We start from the raw sequence: 19770 nt of genomic DNA, 5'->3' as shown, positions 1-19770 counted from the left end.
CTCCAACGGGGTCACAGACAACAAAAAAGACTTGACCGGTGTTCTAATCCTTCTCCACGCTATCCATAAAATAAAATAAAAAGTTTACCTTTAGTTATTCTTTAATTGCATGATCCTGCTAAAAAAAAATTATTAACATGTCTGTCTATTTTAAAGTCAGATGTGGTGTTTTTAGAATGTAATCTAGCTAAACTTTAGAGTAATGCTGCTACCAAGGAATATATTTGTGTTATTTAGTAAAATATCAAAAAATGTTCTTGTTTTCTTCAATTACTTGGAGCACAGTTGAAAGTACAACATATTTGGTTTTCTAAAGCCACAACATGTCACAACATCCTGAATTTCTCAAATCTGGATAAATTAGAGATGCGTCAGTGTTTCTCAACAAAAACATCTGGTTCCTTTGGTCCAGTATCCACTACCAGTTTTTGTCAGTGCTCCATCCACTTTCTGAATGGTTAACCTTATTAGTTTTGCTGTTTGCACTTCATGCCCTTTGATGTGTATTTAGTTTTCTGTTTATTGTCCAGAGTAAATATGAACAGTTTTGTCCTCGTTGTTCTTCAATTCCCGTATTTGTTTTCTTCTGTTAGCAATACAATCCTTTTTTTTTTTATTAGTATTATTATTATACTGGTTAGTCTGGAACACACAGACAATTATAAATGCTTTGGTAACAGTTATGCTGAAATAAGGGCTAATAAACTATGTAGCAGTAGTCAATGGAGGTGTGAGGTGAATGGTTGATGGCTATATGGTATATCTTCTGCTTGCTGTCTAGAATCTCTCTGGTGTATTTTGTGGACAAGCTCTTGTAGCTTTCACTTCTTTAAATAATGTTCAGATAGCGTATGTGATAGGAATGGTGTCGCTATTAACATCTATATGCTAAGCTTGGATGTTCGTGTTCCCAAATCCACAACAGTAAAATCAGTCTGTATATGCAGTAAAGCATGCTTGTTATAATCACTGTGGAACCTATGGGTTAATCCTGCGCTTTGTGTACAAAGACTGTTTGACCCTGTCTTCTCTGATCCTCCCCATCTTTTACCATCCCCAATCCATCTGCTCATACCGTGTTTCCCCGAAAATAAGCCTGGGTCTTATATTAATTTTGGCAACAAAATACACAGTAGAGCTTTTTTTCGGGGTAGGTCTTGCCATATAATGTGCTGTCTTTTCTCCCCCACTCTCTCCCTGCCTGACAGGAATCCCCAGTGTGAACGGAGTTAAAATGCTTGTAAAATCCTATAATTCACTCTATTACAGTAGTATATAATGTATAATGTGTGTGTTTCTTTAATATAATTGTGCCAAATACCTTCGTTCAGCGCTTCTGTGACCCGCCGGAGCTCTCTTCCCTGCATTTATATTACAGAAACGCACACATTGTACATTATATACTACTGTAATAGAGTGGATTATAGGATGTTACAAACATTTTAAACTAGGGCTTATTTTCAGGGTAGGGCTTATATTGCAGCACTCCTGGAAAATAACGCTAGGTCTTATTTTCGGGGTAGGTCTTATTTTCAGGGAAACACGGTAGTACAGAGCCTTGGAGCAGCATCTGAGACCATGCAGTCTCATAGGACAATCAGAGGAGAATGAAAACTCCTCCTACAAGCTTTACCAGTGCTCAGCCGGACACTAAGTCACAAGACTGCTATGTACTGCTTATGAGAATAGGTAAATAGCAGTTTATATTTATTAAAATAATTGCATTTCCATGTTCTGCGTACTGTGGGAGACCAGATATAGTGAATACAGGGTCATGGGTTTAGCAACACTTTAAGCTCAGAAGTAAGCCTGGACATATTCTTATAACCCATTAACTTCAATGTATACAGTCTTTGGATTAGTAGAATACTTTGCAAATACAGTAAAACCTTGGATTGCAAGCACAATTTGTTCTGGACACATGCTTGTAATCCAAAGCACTTATAGAGTGAGTGAGTAACTTTTATAGCTCTAACAAATGTGAACTAAATCGCCTCAAGGCGCTTTTTGCATCCAGTGTTGTCCTGATACTTCAGTAGAGGGAGTTGGCGTAGTCAAGTCGGGAATTGATGATTGTTCCAACCACCACTGCCGTGTCCTCTTCCTGGACTTGTATATCAAAGTGAATTTCCCCATAAGAAATAATGGAAACTCAAATGATTCCACAACCATTTATTCATAAGTCCTTCAGTTTATAGTCCTTTAAAAAGATTAAAGCAACGTGATAAGTTGTGTAGCCAAAAAATGTCCATCCACAAATGGAATCCTCCACAAGGGGATTAGAAGAAAAATCCATCAGGAGCTACATAGTATAAAATAGAATAGAGGCACCTCTAAGTGTAGCAATATGGTTACATTTAATGAAGGTACAGCATTTAGCAACTCACGTGGTTGATGATTAAGAGGCACATCTAAGTATGCAGGCATTCGGGGTAAAGCTGTCCACATAGACCATCCCCCGCACCACTGGCTCTCACCGTTGTCGGTCTGAAATCGTGACCGGGAAGACTACCTTGCAGTAGAACGATTTTGAAAGAGCGCATAGTGGAAGAGATGACGTTGATGGTGGTGAGGAGGAACATTACCCACAGATGGCACCACCCAACCAGGCTTGGGCAACCAGGCTTAGGCACATCTATGTATACAGGCATCTGAGCCTGCATACTTAGGGTCTGAAAAGGGTATACATGGTTGAGAGATGTTTTCTCTAAAACTAGTTGCTGTGCAGAAGCATTATCCCAATAATCATTTTAAAGTCCATTCAAAACGTACCATTTTGTTTTTCATATCATCAGATGGATCAATAGTTTCTTTGCATTGCAAACTATCCTGTTACAAGAAAATAAATAGTATTTTATGTTTGTAGTGGAGGGATCCTAGCAGGTTTGTACCTGATTTACATAGTAAAGTACAAGGTCCTGCAAAATCTCTATCTATTAGACCTGCGGGGCTTCTAGCAAGTTTTTTGTGGGGGAAGCTATTGGTACACATGATTCGTTTTTGTTTTTGTATAACTCGGCCAACCATGCGAGGTTAGTTCAGCGATCTCCCCCCGCTGAGCTGTTGTGTTCTGACAGGGGGATGCCACCCTCCAAGAACACTCCGATCAATGCTCTCTGACATTGGCTGAGGATGCTGATCGGGAGTCGGTCGCATATGACAGAAGCCAGGCAAACTTTTGTTGGACAGACTGACATACACACGGGCCGAATGTCAGCGTTTCTTTTCTTCTTGGCCGTTGTCTCCCGACATTTGGCTGTGTCTACCCGGCATATGTGTGGCTATCCAAGGCCGGATAATACAGTGAAAAAATAGCAGCAGGGAAAACCGCTTTAGCCACACCTCCTTACATCGCAACATAGCATCTAAGCAGCTTTAAAAGACGTAGAAGTGACATGTCTGTGATTTCAGTGGGATAGGCAGAGCATTGTCACCCTAATTGAAGGAAGTGCCTATTTACTAGTATTTCTGTCAGGATTAACAGGTATTTGCATATTATTACAGGGGGATTTAACAAAACCTAAGAGTTGGACATATTGATATTGGCAATCTAAATCATATATGAGTGTTTGGATTCGATTTTTTTTTTCATTTCCAGTACAGTTATATTTATCTGGCTGATGGATAGGTAAAACAAAGAAAAAATATTTGTTTAGGAGGCATACAGTTATATTATAATCCCCATAAAAATATAACTACATATAAGTCCTTGATTTGTTTCTCTCTGACATTCAGTGACTGGGGAAGACTACGTCAAGGCCAGTAATAATAATGGATTACAGTGCCATCTCCGATTGACTGCTGATGGGATAGACCAGCCTTGCACATCACACTGATACATTTCTCACTTGACTGAGCATTGTTTGTGACCTTTTTTTCCAGCCTCCTTACCAATTATTACAGCCTCTTTTATATTCATTGATTTCAGTCATACACTTTAGTCACAGATGGAGAATGGTTTTATTTATGCTTTCAGCAATTAGTTAGATCTGCTAACTCTGCATTTAATCTCAGGGATTTATGTTTTTATTAAAGTTAAATGTGCTTGTAATTTAAAATGTATTTGAACTAGTAAGGCAGAGTAAGCTAGGATTGGGTAGTGTAGTGTACATTGTTTAATGTGTAATTATACTGATGCGGAAGTGGTGGTCCATGTAATATGACTGCATTCCTAGGGTTATAAAGCAAGCCGGATACTGAGCATGCGATTTGGTTGGGTATAGTGCGATTTTGATGTACATGCATAACTTAATGTCAATGTCTATACAGGTTTTACAATCCTTTGTTCTTTTGTGTGGTTGGTAATTATATACTGTATGTACGTGGGGCAGCCATATTGCTCATTGCAAACAATGGGTCTGCTTCATAGTGCTACACAATGGTTTTGCTTTACTGCGTCTTCTCACAATGCACATTTCTTCATCTACCAACTCATTAAAACAATTCCCCCAGTTTGGCTAATCTATATCTCGGCAGTTGATAAGCTGTTACACATGCTAGTTATTTCAGTTGTAAAAGAATAGTAAAACAAAGAAAATGTGGAAAATCTTGTTATCATTGCTTGTTATTAGCTTTGGGCGTATGAATTTATGGCCCAAATACGCTGGATTTTTTCTATTAGGACTTGGCAAAAAAAATTAACCCTAATGATGCGTATATCCCAATGAGCGTAAATGCATGCATGACTGTAAAGCATTTTTTTATTACTTTAAACAAAAAAACAAACATGTTATACTTGCCTGCTCTGATCCTCCTCTTGGGGGGTCCCCCACCGGTGTTCATGGCAAACACGCAAAACCATGAGTGCCGGCGGGGGACCACCAGAAGAGGAGAATCGGAGCAGGTAAGTATACCATATTTGTATTTTGTTTAATAGTAAAAAAAACGTTTTACAATCATGCATGCATTTAGGGCCCTTTCCCACGAACGGATCCTGTGAGTATCTGTACCGTTCTTATCCGCTTGCTCAGTGGGGATCGCTCTGTTGCAGGGACCGCCCTGGGACCGCCCTGTCAGATATCCGCTCTCCCCTATTGGGGGGAACAGATGAACACGGACCGTCTGTCCGTGTTCACCTGATCTGCTCTGCAGACGGATGAAAAAATAGGATTTTCCTCCGTCTGCAGAATCGGACCATAGCGGGGACCGATGAGATCGGGTGTCAGCGGATGTTCATCCACTGACACCCGCTATCCCATAATGATATATGTATGTCCGTATTTCATCTGAAAACGGATGGATAAAATACGGACATACTGTCCATACGTGTGAAAGGGCCCTTACTTATTTCTCCCCACTTCTCAGCTCCACACTCCGAATTCCTGAACTCCTCTCCACTCCACTTTGATACCTATGGTCCAACTACACAGAAAAGGGGGAACTAAAACAGTTAGATACATTTCATTTAATCAGCGTCTGCAGCGCTGATCAGTGTATTCGAACAATGAGGAATACAATAGCACAGTGGGGAGAATTCCTCCACCCTTCATGGCCAGCCTAATTAGAAACTAACCCTGTCCCCATTATTGTCTACAGCATGGTCTTGCATGAAATATGTTTACAGTCACATGTCCCTGCTCACTGTCTGCATATATGATGGTGTAAAAAGTAAACTCTATAGAGCCTTGTGCATATGGAAAAATTGAATGCACACATTAGAACTCGTTTACCCTTGTGGTGCCCTCTGATGATCAATTTGCATTGGATCACTCTCCAGAGGGTGTTTGACAGTCTGTGAGGTGGCACTATTTTGCCTCTTCACAGCCTGTTTTAACCCCTTAAAGACCACATCACCACCATAGCATTGTGGACCCATTCAGATGAATGGGATGTGTTCATTGTGTACTGCCAGCCAAGCATGTCAGTGGGTATCATTTTTTCTGTGCCACGATGCAAATCCTTACAGGCGTGCCATGTGAACACTCCCATTCGCTGCCTTTGCAGCTTAAAGGGGAGCAGTTTGGCAAGGTAAAGTGTCTCAGTTGTGTGTTTTTACCCTCTCCTATTTGCAAGTGTAACTGAGGCCTCGCTGTGCAAAAAGTAGTGACTAAAATTGGCTGGTAAAAAGCATTGCTTATTGCTAAAGCATGGGTGCTCAACCTGCGGCCTTCCAGCTGTTGTGGAACTACAAGTTCCTTCACGCCTGTCCTTTGGAAATTATGCTTGCAACAAGTCAGCCTTACAATGCCTTATGGTTATGGGACTTGTAGTAATAGCTGGAGGGCCCTGGCTCTATAGCCAGTGTTCTTAGTGTAGCAGCTTTTTATCTGTGTCTGTGTGTGGTGTGCAGTCACCACTGTGACATGGTGTTTTCTCCTTAATTAAAATCATGTATTACTATTCACTTAAAATGTATTAGTGATTCTGTGATGAATTGCAATTACGCTAATGTGCATGTAATTAATAGCAGCTGAAGAAAATGATGTCTTGTCTTCTGCATGATAAAGACTTGAAAAAAAAGAAATTTTCCATGCTCATCAATAATTAATAAGGTGTAAAGAGTGCAAACTGGTAGTGATATCTTGTACGTAACTAGGGTTTCTCAACTTTTTTGACATCATCCTGTCGTGAGAGAAACTCAAAGATCATCATTGTTGAAAATGCTAGTTGCCAGGTCTGACAGCTGTTCTAATAATGCACTTTCTTTAGTACTTTTGGACTTGGACCTCTATAGTTTAATGATTTACAATGTGACTTTTTGAGGACATTATATAATATTTGCCTACATTTCCAAATGTAGTTTAAAGTGACCCGGTAAAAGAAATAAATACATTTAAATCTTTAGCCGATATAAAGTAAAGACTGTGGGCCGGATTCAGAAAAGAGATACGACGGTGTATCTCCTTATACGCCGTCGTATCTCTGAGTGCGGGAGGTCGTATCTATGCGCCTGATTCAGAGAATCAGTTACGCATAGATATTCCTAAGATCCGACAGGTGTAAGTGTCTTACACCGTCGTATCTTAGGCTGCATTTTCTGGCTGGCCGCTAGGTGGCGCTTCTGTATGTTTACACGAGGAATATGCAAATTAGTATTTACGCCGATTCAGAAACAAACGACCCCAGAGGGGAAATCTTCAAATGGGGACGCAGCTGGGTAGCTGTAAAAGTATGCTCTGAGAATGATAGTATGCATAGAGCACAGTATGTGACCAGAAATAACAGGCACTGCTTCCACTACACTATTGGTGGTGGATTGGGAGCTTGCATGGGAGAGAAAAAAAAATGGAGATGTGGTATACTTGATATTTAGGGCCAGATTCATAAAGACTTACGACGGGCGTATCAGTAGATACGCCGTCGTAAGTCCGAATCCGCGCCGTCGCAACTTTAAGCGTATGCTCAAACTGAGATACGCTTAAATGTTGCTAAGATACGACCGGCGTAAGTCTCCTACGCCGTCGCTAGGGGCGTGTACGTCGATTTATGCGAGAATATGTAAATGACGTAGATATGCCTATTCACGAACGTACGCTCGCCCGTCGCATGTAAGATACGCAGTTTACGTAAGGGGTTTTCAGGAGTAAAGATAAACCACCAAAAAGATGGCGCAGCCAATGTTAAGTATGGACATCAGTCGTCCGTGAATGGGGCTGGACGTAATTTACGTTCACATCAAAACCAATAAGTCCTTGCGGCGTACTTTGGAGCAATGCACACTGGGATACGTCCACGGACGGCGCATGCGCCCAGCCTATTTTGAATTAGGCGGGCTTACGCCGGCCCAGTTACACTGCGCCGCCGCAAGTTACAGCACAACTTCTTTGTGCTGCTCTAACTTACTGTAGTGTAGTGTATCTGAGATACGCTACGCCCGACAAAATCTATCTGAATCTAGCCCTTAGTGTTTGTAATTTTAAAGTTAGAACTTTTTAAAAGCTGAAAACCTTTTTTGGGCCCAAGAATGCTCTACTCCCATGTGACTGAGTGGGTCTTGGTCAGACCCTAAACAATAAATGGAGGGGGGGGGGGCGCATCCTTGTATGCCCTTCATCTGGAAGAACTATCATTTTCTTGGGGCTGCGTTTGCAGATGGGAATGTGGGGGAGTGCACCGATGGAGCTAGCCAGTATGCTGGTTTCTTTTCCTAGCAGTAGGCAGGTACAGGTTCACATAAACAAGCAGGAATACCCCTCCCTTCTTTGAAGAATTTCTGTTGGAAATGTTCTTTTTTTCCTTTTTTCTATATACCCCTCCCTTAAACCTGGCAGAAGGATCCCCTGAGGAAAACTTCATTGGTTGGAGAACCTGTGGTCTAAATAAGTTTTCAGTGTGCACACAATAATTTTTGTTGCCTCTTCCTATTTTTTGTATGCATCATGCAGTTGATATTGGCCAACTACTCACAATTTCTTCCTTCCACTATATATATTGTAATATTTACATTACATACAGTTTGATAACCTAAAAAGCTTGGACAGTAGTCAAACCATTAAGGGTGCCTTTAACTCTACCGGATCTCTTCTTCTCATGTATGAGTTTTTGGGGATTTACATTTTTTTGATCTTGAACTTCTTTTCCGATGTAGTAGGATAAAGATCACAGTGACACTAAATAGGTCTTTGTTGGGACTAAATTGTCCATTAAGATTGTATGACACAGGAACAGGGGTCAAGTCCTGGGGAAAAAAGTGTGGGAACTCCCACCCAAGATCCACTCCCCCACCAAAAAAAAAAAATTATACGCTCATATGCATAACTACTAAACCGCATGTTTTTTTTTTTTCCCGAGTTCACTGAACCTTAGTAATCCTTTGTTATCTTTAATAACTTTATGCAAGTTCTTTCTAAATCCCGCGATAACTCACAGTAGACCTCCGCAATGTCTCCTGGGAACAATGACAAAAGCTCCCAGGAGACATTGCGGCATCGAGGAAGTGACAGAATACCCGCACACTACCCGATGAATCCATATACAGGAAGCAGCCAGTAACATAAAGGATTACTAAGGTTCGCCTGCCCCTGACAGTGACTCGAGCTGGGCATCGCTTCTTAGTGAAGGATTGGCTCGGACGGCTCGGCTGCTCTCGGCTGCTCTAGTCCTGCAAAGGGAACTGCGTTCCTGCTGTGAAAAAAGTGCAGGGATGCCGTTCCCACGCGTTCCCGCAGGACTTGAGCCCTGCACAGGAAGTTTACACCATACTTCATTTGTTTATATTGTGATGTGCATAGATTCTTGCGGGTCCACAAAAATCTAGTGGGTGCTGTAATAACAAGTGATCTAATTGGTCTTCTGTGTGAGTAAAGAGATCTTGCATTAGCAAAATTGTTTATTATCTTTAACCTTATTAACCTTAAAACCACTTTTACAGGAAAGTTTTCTTTACGGATTATGGACAAATCCCCAAAGTTGAGAGATGCGATATGGACGGCCAGGACAGGACCAAGCTAGTAGACAGCAAAATTGTCTTCCCACATGGGATCACCTTGGATCTAGTGAATCGTTTGGTTTACTGGGCGGACGCTTACCTGGACTACATTGAAGTGGTAGACTATGAAGGCAAGAACAGACACACCATCATTCAGGGGCTGCTAGTAAGTAACTATGTACATGAGCTTCTTTTTACATTCAATTTTTTTGTTAATTAATTTCAGGTGTAAGTTGTTCTTAATTGTCTTCAATGGTTTTGCACATTTAATATCACAGAGCAAAATTAATTGGCATGCAGTAGCCCATAACCATTCAGAAATGTAAATGCTCAAATTGAAAATTGTTGTTAATTGGCACACTCTGTCCTGCAGAAAGTTGATTTGGTTGCCATGGTTTAATATCACACACTGCTTTTTTTTTAACCCTTTAATTACAGAACTCAACCTTTCTTATGTTGCTTCCAGAGTGAATTACAACGGGAATGAGTTTTCTTTATCTAAAGAGAGAGGGGTTGGGACTTTGAATGGGGCGCACAGAGCATAGGGGCTAGAGTCTACATCCCTATTGGTTGCAAAAGAGGAAAGGTTGGGACTTTGAGGTATGCGCTAAACAGTATATACGTAAAGGATGTGTGACACATGGGATAACTATGTGTATTAGGTCATGCAGTGACTCAATGCAAAGTATAGGTGTTAAAAAAAAAAGTTTAAAGTGGATGTAAACCCACTCTCATTTCTTTCTAAACTACTGCCATAGTGCCGATCTATAAGGCTATACATGCCTCCTGCATGTGTCCTTACCTGTCAAATGTTTCCCCTCTGTCTGAAGTATGAAGTAGCTGTGGGGGAAGGGGGATTCGGGCACTCCAAGGTGTCCAAAACAACACACAGGGATCACCCGACCGGAAGCTTCAGGAATGCTAGGAACGGGGGTAAATCTCAACAGACGCCAGCAAGATGTATTGCGCCGATCAGGGGACACCCAGTGACCCAAAGGAACCAGTGCAGGTTTCTTGGCACTTGGCCCCTGGCACTGTTGGGGTCCCACAATATATGTCCCTGCATTTTTTTTTAACTCTTCATCTTCTAGCAAAACCTGAATTGAGTAGGATGACCCATCAATTAAAGTAGAAGTATGGCCAAAGCTTTGAAAACTTTCCCTATGGATCACAGCAGTGTAGTTTGTTCTCAGATGGTTTTAGCCAACAGTGGGCTAAAGCCCACTGTCAGCTAATGTCATAGAGCCGGTCCAGGCTAGGTCAGTGGAAGACATCCACCTTTTTTTTTTTTTTTAATCCTGTACTTTTCTTTTAATGCTAGTAATCAAGCTGTGACCTCACCACTGGGGGTAGTAATGCTGCAAGTCTATTCCCATATGTAGAAAAGGCTTTTCAATCATAGAGGACTGAAAACAAGAGGGACTATTGCAAATACAATGACTAGATAGTTAATCAAAAAATTAGAATATTTATTAAGTTAAATAGCACATGATATGAGGAAAATATATTTCGCAGGGGGGGGCTAAATACAATTATAGCAAGACCTGAACCGATGGGGCTTTTGGTCAGGTCAATACATAGACATACACATTCTAGACACACATTATAACAAAACACATTTAAAAGACCATCCGGACGTCAATGAATGGAAAGAGGGATATCTATCTCTCAAGGGGAAATCCCCAGTATGTGTATTAACAATATAGAGTTAAATAGTGGAGATAGGTAATCCCTCTTAACCTCCTGGGTACTCGAGCAATAATGATACAGAGAAGAGAAAGGGATAGGGGAGAGACAGAGAAAGGTGGACATTTGCTGGGCTGCAGCCGTTGTGGGACAGTTGATCCTGAATGGGAGCTGTATTGCCACAGCTTAATAGCGGTATAGTTCAGCAAAAAGCCATACAATGCTGCTCTTTTAAGTCTCTATTCAGGAATAAACATCTTTAATGATACGTTGTAATTTAGGTTTTGCCGGCTCACATTAGCAGAGTTGCAGAGATACATCAATTAAATAATTTCATAGAGAGACAAAGTCTCATGTGGGGTACATTACCGTTACTTGATTGTAGCTTGTTATCACTGCTGTCACTCAAGTTACCCTGGGTAGGTGGTTTCATAGATATGTCCGTGGCACATATAGTGTAGTGCCTGGAGTACACTTCAGGGGCTGTAGATGTGCCGCGCCTGGACGTCAGGTAATCTGGTGATTACATATAGCAGGTGAAATAGTTTGCTTCAAAAGTGGTCCTTCCGATGCGGTTAATACCGTAGTTCAGGCCTGGATCCACATGCAAACTGAGCACTGCTGTACACTCTGCATAAGCCACTGTTCCTTTCCCTACAGAGGTTTGTCTCTCCGTATTCCAAATGCCTTGCAGTACCACTATGGAAGGATCATGCAGACCAAGGGAGAGAGGTCTGCAAGACGGCCGGACAGTCGGATGTAACGCCGACTAGTTTCGCTGTTTATGGCGTAGCTTCATCTGACTCACAGCACATGACATAGATCAAATGCCTCATCTTTCTACTTAAACTCTATTCCCATATGGCATAATACATTATTTAGCCTATGCAGGAACTCTTTTAGCAGATTGTCAAGAATAACATTATTTTGGGTTGCCTCAAAAAATGTATCTGATTCAAATCTGCACTGGATTATATCTACTGAAGAATGAAAGTTTTTAATGCCTAAAACACGACTGTTTTTCACGATGAGGAAACTGCTCGCAAATTTTTTTAAACCAGCTCTCTTTTTTTTTTTCTCATCGTGTTTCCCGTCAGTTTTTTTTCGTCGCGAAAAACGGTCATGTGTAAGCTTTTCCGAGGGGAAAAAACACGCATGCTCAGAATCAAATATGCAGCCCAAAGGGTGGCACCATTTGAAAGGAACTTCCCCTTTATAGTCCCGTCATACGTGTTGTACGTCACCGCACTTTGGTCAGACTTTTTTTTGCATGAACGTGTGTATGCAAGTCAGGCTGGAGAGGAATCACGTCTGGAAAAACTTTTTTTTTTTTTTTTTTTCCTGCCAAGAAAAATGGTTGTGTGTACGAGGCATGAGGGTCCTCTCTCACAATTGCAGTATGTTGTGGTGCATTTACCGGTGCAGTGGTGTGGTGCAGTGCAATGTTTGTGTATTGGAAATGTGCATAATGGCATTGCAGCATACCAGTGCTTGTAGTGTGTTTGTGTGTATGTTATTTCAATGGCCTAGTGTGTGCCTTAATAAGAATTTAATTAATAAGAATTTAAATTGGTTGCTCTAGGACAGTTGGTAAATGAGTCCCAGTAAGTACAGGTATAGTGGCATTGCATTATTTTAACAGGTGTTTTTTTTTTTTTTTTCATTCCTAGATTGAACATTTGTATGGCCTTACAGTTTTTGAGAATTATTTATATGCTACAAATACCGATCATGCCAATGCCCAGCAGAAAACTAGTGTGATTCGTGTTAATCGCTTCAACAGTTCGGAGCATCAAGTGGTGACCAGGGTCGACAAAGGTGGAGCATTACACATTTACCACCAACGCAGGCAGCCAACTGGTAAGACATGTAAAAGGTCTGATTCATATTCTGTGAGTTATATAGTTGAGCATACATTTCCAGCATACCTGATAGATAAACTGTTAAACAATTTGGGCACACCTGGCTCCACTGACCTTCCTAATCCAGTGTATGCCTTACACTACTGACTTCACATCAGCTTGTGACCTCCTCTATTGGCCTATGCTGATGCAGGCAGTTCTGTCCACTACACTGAGCTGATGGAGATTGTGGCATACTCACACCTGCAAACAGAAAGAAAATAAATCCAGCCATTCAAGAGAAGAAGGTATAAAAATGTCATATCTGTGCAAGCTTTCTGTTCATGGACAAAATTTTAAAGGTAAAATTCATTTTTTACACAATTGCACTACTCTGGCAATGACTAGAGAGTTATGACATAAGAAATGTAGCAATAAAGGCCTTACAGCGACCTCTATGCATAGGCAGTGTTGAATATTAACAGCAAGTGAAGTATCGTGCGTTGCTTTTAAAAAGCACACTGGCACTGCATCATCCTATATCCTGCACCACTGGCCTCTACTGGGTTAAAATGTGTCTAGCATCAATGGCTCCCACTGCTATCAATCTGTCCATTGAGGAGGGAGAAAGCTATCATGCACAGTGCTGGATTGAAATTGGGCTCAAGTAAATATAAGGGGAGGATTATGTGGCACAGGGTTTTCTACCTTCATGCACAGAATACATTGCACTTGATACAGTTTATAACACAAGGGTTTTACTAGGATAAAGGTTTCTGTAATGTGACCATGCATCTCTTTTTCCTGATAGTAAGGGGGGGCTCAAGGTTACAGGACACTGTGCAGACATACAGTATGCCTGTATTTCATAGTGTGTTCAGCCTAAAGCAAGAGAGAGACTGTGCTTGACCAGGGGGTGTATTCAAAAAGCAGGCTTGTTATTTGGAGAGGGTGTGTGCCAGAGGCAGGCTTGTAATTGGGAGGGGGTGTGTGCCAGAGGCAGTCTTTTAATTGGGAGGGGGTGTATGCCAAAGGCAGGCTGTAATTGAGGAGGGGTGTGTGCCAGAGGCAGGCTGTAATTGGGGAGGGGTGTGCGCCAGAGGCAGGCTTGTGATTGGGAGGGGGTGTGTTCCAGAGGCAGGCTGTGATTTGGAGGGGCTGTGAGCCAAAGGCAGGCTGTGATTTGGAGGGGCTGTGTGCCAAAGGCAGGCTGTGATTTGGAGGGGGTGTGTGCCAAAGGCAGGCTGTGATTTTGAGGGGGTGTGTGCCAAAGGCAGGCTTGTAAATGGGAGAGGGTGTGCCAGAGGCAGGCTGTGATTGGATCAGAGCGAGGTGGCTAATACAGTTCAGCTTATGTGCTTTGTGTTTTTAGTTTAGAACAAGGAAGAAAGGTGACCTTCAGTATCAAACCAGGTACTTCATATGAAAGAAGTACATAACAAATTATAGAGGCTATGATTTAAAAAGCACACACTTAAACAGAAACAAGTAGGGTAACATACACTTTAACAGAATGTTTGCTTTATATGTTTAATTGTTAAAATTAATGGAAGAATGTTCATTGGGTAGAAAGGCTATATGTATGCAGCAATGTGAGCTAGATTTTGCAAGATTCCTGTATTCCTTTGTGCCCACCTTAGAAGTATTTTACTACTGTCTGTAAAATAACAAGCATGATTCACCAATGTCAGGGTGGATTGGGGACGGACAGCAACCACCATGAAATCTAACATGGCATTTGCGTGTTACCACTTATGTAGCTTATTAAATTGCTTTTGTTTAAGGAGTTGGTAAGCAAGCCAGTTACAGGATTGCCAAGTTTATAATGTGGATGTAAGTCAATAAAATAATTTGTTCCTTTGTGACAGACGACTTCCTTTGTCATTGTTTGACTTTTGTGGACTGGTTATTAAGTGCCCCTTTTGGCTTTGTATAATCAAACCGCTGCAGAAGACTGGAGCTGATCTGCTGTTAAGGACAAACTAGATATAAATTGCGCTCTTTGTCTGTGGACAGTTTTGCAGAGAACTGTCGGTTTGTCTAGGTTCTATGTACATTACATGTGAATACTGCATGTTCCTAGAATGGCGTTTAACCTGGCTATAACGCTGATGTAAGTAATACATAATCTCTGGGTTGACTCGCTACATAGAAAAAAATGAAACAAACAGTGATGATAGTATTAAAAGTTTTTCTAGTACTTCTGGTTATAGGCAGCCCCTGCCTTCTAGATCTAGCATCTTGGGAGATTAAGAGAGAAGTTGCCTCTACGCTGCCTTTACACTGAGAACTGAGTGATCAAAAAATGCTGAGCACTCAGTTCTTTGCATTTAGTCTGCAGAGAGTCTCCGACCCCTCATTGAAGTACCAGGCTGTGCAGGGGGCGGGAGTGGCTGGCTCAGGCTCCAGTGGCTCGCTGAGAGGCTGAGCCAGCTGATTATGCAGACATCATTGGTGGATCACGACTGTAAAGTTGGGATTGACACAGAGCCTGAACTGGCTGAGTGAAGTCAACCACAGTAGACTTTAGCCTGCTGTTGGCTGAAAACTGGGCACAGGAATGGAGAATGAAGTGCACTCCTGTGATCCACAGGAGAGGTAAGGACAAAAGAGTTTTGGCCCTACTTCTCCTTTAATGTCTTGGTGCTTCCTTTCTCTATACTATTCTCTACTATAGCTCTTTACTATTCATCTCCACACAGTTGCCTCATCTGGTCTCTGTGTTCAAAGTGCTAAATAGAATAATTATTTTCCATATTCAAAAGTCATATATTTTGTTTTAACCACTTCCCGCTCGGTCAATAGTACATTGACGTCCGGGAAGTTGTTCTCCTAATCCTGACTGGACGTCTATTGACGTCCTGCAGGATTACATCAGTGCCCATCTATGCCCAGTGCCCACCTATCAGTACCCATCTGTGCCACCCATAAGTACCCATCAGTGTCACCCATAGGTGCTGCCCATGAGTGCCAATCAGTGCCGCCAAAGAGTGCCCAGTGCCGCCTATGAGTGCCAATCAGTGCCGCCTATGAGTGCCAATCAGTGCCGCCTATGAGTGCCCATCAGTGCCGCCTATGAGTGCCCATCAGTGCCGCCTATGAGTGCCCATCAGTGCCGCCTATGAGTGCCCATCAGTGCCGCCTCATTGGTGCCCATCAGTGCCACCTCATCGGTGCCACCATGTCAGTGCCCGTAATTATAGAAAACGTACTTATTTACAAAAAAAATTACAGAAAAAAATAAACTGATTTTTTTTTCAAAATTTTCTGTATTTTTTTAGTTGCTGCAAAAAATAAAAATCTCAGAGGTGATCAAATACCACCAAATAAAAGCTCTATTTGTGGTAACAAAATGATAAAAATTTCATTTGGCTACAATGTAGCATGACCGCGCAATTGTCATTCAAATTGCGACAGCGCTGAGAGCAGAAAATTGGCTTGGGCAGGAAGGTGCGTAAGTGCCTGGTATGGAAGTGGTTAAACAACATTAAAAAACTTTCTTCACCAATATGATTGTATGAAAGTGGAGCCCAGGAGAGGCAACTGTGCAGAGATTCTCCATTGTAATACAACCTAATGTCACGTACACACGATCGGTTCATCCGATGAAAACGGACCGATGGATTTTTTCATCAGATATCCGATGAAGCCGACTTTCATCAGTCTTGCCTACACACCATCAGCTAAAAATCCGATCGTGTCCAACGCGGTGACGTAAAACACAACGACGTGCAGAGTAAAATGAAGTTCAATGCTTCTGAGCATGCGTCGACTTGATTCTGAGCATGCGTGGATTTTTGACCGATGGATTTCCCCACAGACGATCGTTTTTTTTTTCTATTGGTTTTTTAACCATCAGAAAATTTTAAAACGGGTTCTATTTTTTTTCACTGATGGGGGGGGACAATGGGGCCACACACAATCGGTTCGTTCGATGAAAACAGTCCATCGGACCAACCGATCGTGTGTATAGGGCATAACTGTTGAGAAAATACACAGCTGCTGCATATACATAATTACACCATTTTGATTGTTTCTTCTGAATGATGCACACATTTTATAGTGTCAGTAAATTTTCATCATAGAAAACTATCAATAAATGGTGTATTACGTGTTGTTCATACTCCCTTAATCACTATGAGATTTGTTTTCTTCTGTAAATTAATCCTGCTGTTCTTTATCTACATCTTCAGTTCATGCCCCCAATTCAGCTAGGAATTTTGCAGAGCAGTGTTCTTGTGCTCCGTTTTACAGTGTGTTTCTATGCTGAGCATTTCCTCCCTATCGCATCCAAGCAGCCTATGTGACAATAGTCACACATGTTGGCGTGTACTCGGTGGTAAATGACAGTCCACTACCTCCCTCCTCCTCTATGCCCACTTGCCAGCTAAACACAATAGGGGCGGTGTTTTACATATAGTTTAATGGAGGCTTCCCCTCCCTCTTATGCTAAGACACATGCTCTAGGGGCGCGACACAGCCTGTGATTGGCAGAAATCCACCTACACCATGCTATTCCAAACAATAATAAAGATTTGATTTCAAATATCTATTTGTATGACAATACTAGAAGCTCCTCCTGTTTGTTTCCCTGCAGACAGGCTGTATATAGATTAGCAAAAAGGTACCAAGATGTTTTTTTTTTTTAACTCTCCAAATGCAGAAATAAAAGGGACATTATAAATTAAACAGTGTGTGTTTAGTATCAATGTAACAGTTCAAACATTATGAAAACTGACCCAAAAGATTAGGGGGTGCAGAGTTTTGTTACATGTTTTCTGTGAAGCCAAGCAAGAGTGCTGGGCAGAAGAAGGGAAGAAACATGGCACCATTATGTCCCCAAGGTGCTTTTCTTTGTAAAAGGTGAAAACCTTAAATTTTTCAAATAAAAGTATACTTAAAGGGGTTGTAAAGGTTCGCCTTTTATTCTCTAAAGAGGGTTCCTTTAAGCTAGTGCATTGTTGGTTCACTTACCTTTTCCTCCGATTTCCCTTCTAAATGTTTTTTTTCTTTGTTCGAATTTCTCACTTCCTGTTTCTCCTCATTAAGCTTTCCACCATCATCCGAGCGGTGGAAAGTCAGTCAGAACACCTTACTGAGGAGGAACAGGAAGTGAGAAATTCAAACAAAGGAAAAAAAAATTTAGAAGGGAAATTGAAGTAAAAGGAAAGTGAACCAACAATGCACTAGCTTAAAGGAACATATTTAGAAAAACAAATAAAAACTTTTACAACCCCTTTAAACATGTGTATGGGTAAAAAGTGTCTTGTTCATGAACTGTATATGTAGTCACAGGTCAATTGCTTTTAATAAAGCATGGGCTGCTTTTATCTTTTCGTTTTCATTGCAGGGAGATTTAGTTCTCTGTAATAGAAATATGTCTCTGACAAAGGATCAAACATTTATTTTTATACATTTTAGATCTTATAAACATTTTCAAATGTCCTGTGTATTTCAAATTGGCAGTAAAATGAAATGTCAGGTGGTTGTCCTGGTGCAATTTTAAAGGGACTAGCTTCTTAGAACTCTGTCATGGTCTCTCCAGTGGGATTTGTAAATCATTTATTTCATACATCTTATCAATGCAGTAACCAGTTGTGATTCCTGTGTGATTGAACTGATCACCTTATGCCACATCTTTCATAATGTAATGACTACTGCTGAATATAGACAGAAATGGGAGATGCTATCAAAATCCCTTAGACCCACAGAAAGAAGACTGTGGGTGATTTAACTTGCCATCACCTAGTGATATTCGGGGCTTGCATATATAAATGTGTATTCTATTGATATAGCACTTTCTGAGGTACCCATACATAGCACTTTCTAAGGTACCCATAGGCATATGAAATTCATTGTTTGTGGCTGTAATACTAATATGTTTAAGTAACATTTTTCTTGGTGGAACCATTGATTTTGGGAAACATCCACTGGAAGTGTGCAACTGTGCTAATGTGCTACTACATAATTTTCTAGTGCTTTCATTGCTAGTAATTTATAGTGAACTAATTGATTTGTTTTTTGTTTCTGCAGTGAGAAGCCATGCCTGTGAACTGGATCAGTACAAGAAGCCTGGAGGATGCTCGGATATTTGTCTTCTTGGCAGCAACCACAAAACCCGAACATGTCGCTGCCGATCAGGGTTCAGCCTCGGCAGTGATGGGAGATCATGCAAAAGTAAGCATGGAACTTCAGTGTTATATTTGTTTACTGTTTATTAATACCCATGTTTTCCATTACTGTTTCAAAAACTGCACTGCATTGAAAGACAAGAGTCAGCCTAATCAAGTTTTTAATCGCGTGGAAGGGTTAGAAAATGTGCCATTGTTTTATTGCTCTCTGTGGTTTCAATTCGGAGATTTCTCTTCACTTTGCTTTCCTATGATGTCTGAACAAGAAATTGGCAGAATGAGGGTTGCGGGGACAGAAAGTGGCTTATGGTAATAAAAGCTTTGCAGAGGTTCTAACCCATTTACCACTTTACTCACTATTAAAGTGTTTTTATTGCTCTCTTTTTACAATGGAGAGAGAGAGCAAAACACATGCGAACTGAATCGCCTCTGGGCGCTGTATCCATTTCATGGTTAAGGAACCCCTTGACCTCAGAAGAGATGGGTTTTAATCTTTCTCCTGAAGGCCAAGTGGTCCGACTCCAGTCGAATGGTGGTTGGTAGTGCATTCCACAGGCGAGGTCCCTGGACTGCAAATCTTCCATGGAGAACTGAATATTGCAATTGCATAGCTATACAGTTTTATAGAATGGATTTAGAATGTGTCACTTGTTATCTTAAAGCTAACCCATGGGCTTTAGCACCTGTTGTACCCACAAGTATAAAAAAAAACATGCACACTTAAAGTGGAGTTCCACCCAAAAAA

The 19770-nt window shown here is 41.2% G+C and overlaps 1 protein-coding gene across 1 annotated transcript in view; it reads left to right on the top strand.

Annotated features, from left to right (window-relative positions):
- LRP1 (LDL receptor related protein 1) overlaps positions 1-19770 on the top strand; it is a 447299-nt gene that overhangs the window by 215243 nt on the left and 212286 nt on the right. The window contains exons 8-10 of the mRNA XM_040340947.1: positions 9311-9533; positions 12724-12913; positions 18928-19071. Coding sequence (XP_040196881.1) covers positions 9311-9533; positions 12724-12913; positions 18928-19071 — 557 coding nt within the window. The remainder of the gene's footprint in view (positions 1-9310; positions 9534-12723; positions 12914-18927; positions 19072-19770) is intronic.

This window comes from Rana temporaria, chromosome 2 (assembly GCF_905171775.1).
Source record: "Rana temporaria chromosome 2, aRanTem1.1, whole genome shotgun sequence".
In the NCBI taxonomy this organism is placed as follows: Eukaryota; Metazoa; Chordata; class Amphibia; order Anura; family Ranidae; genus Rana; species Rana temporaria.
Note: the sequence above shows the minus strand (reverse complement) of the source record. Positions and strands in the feature narration are given on the sequence as shown.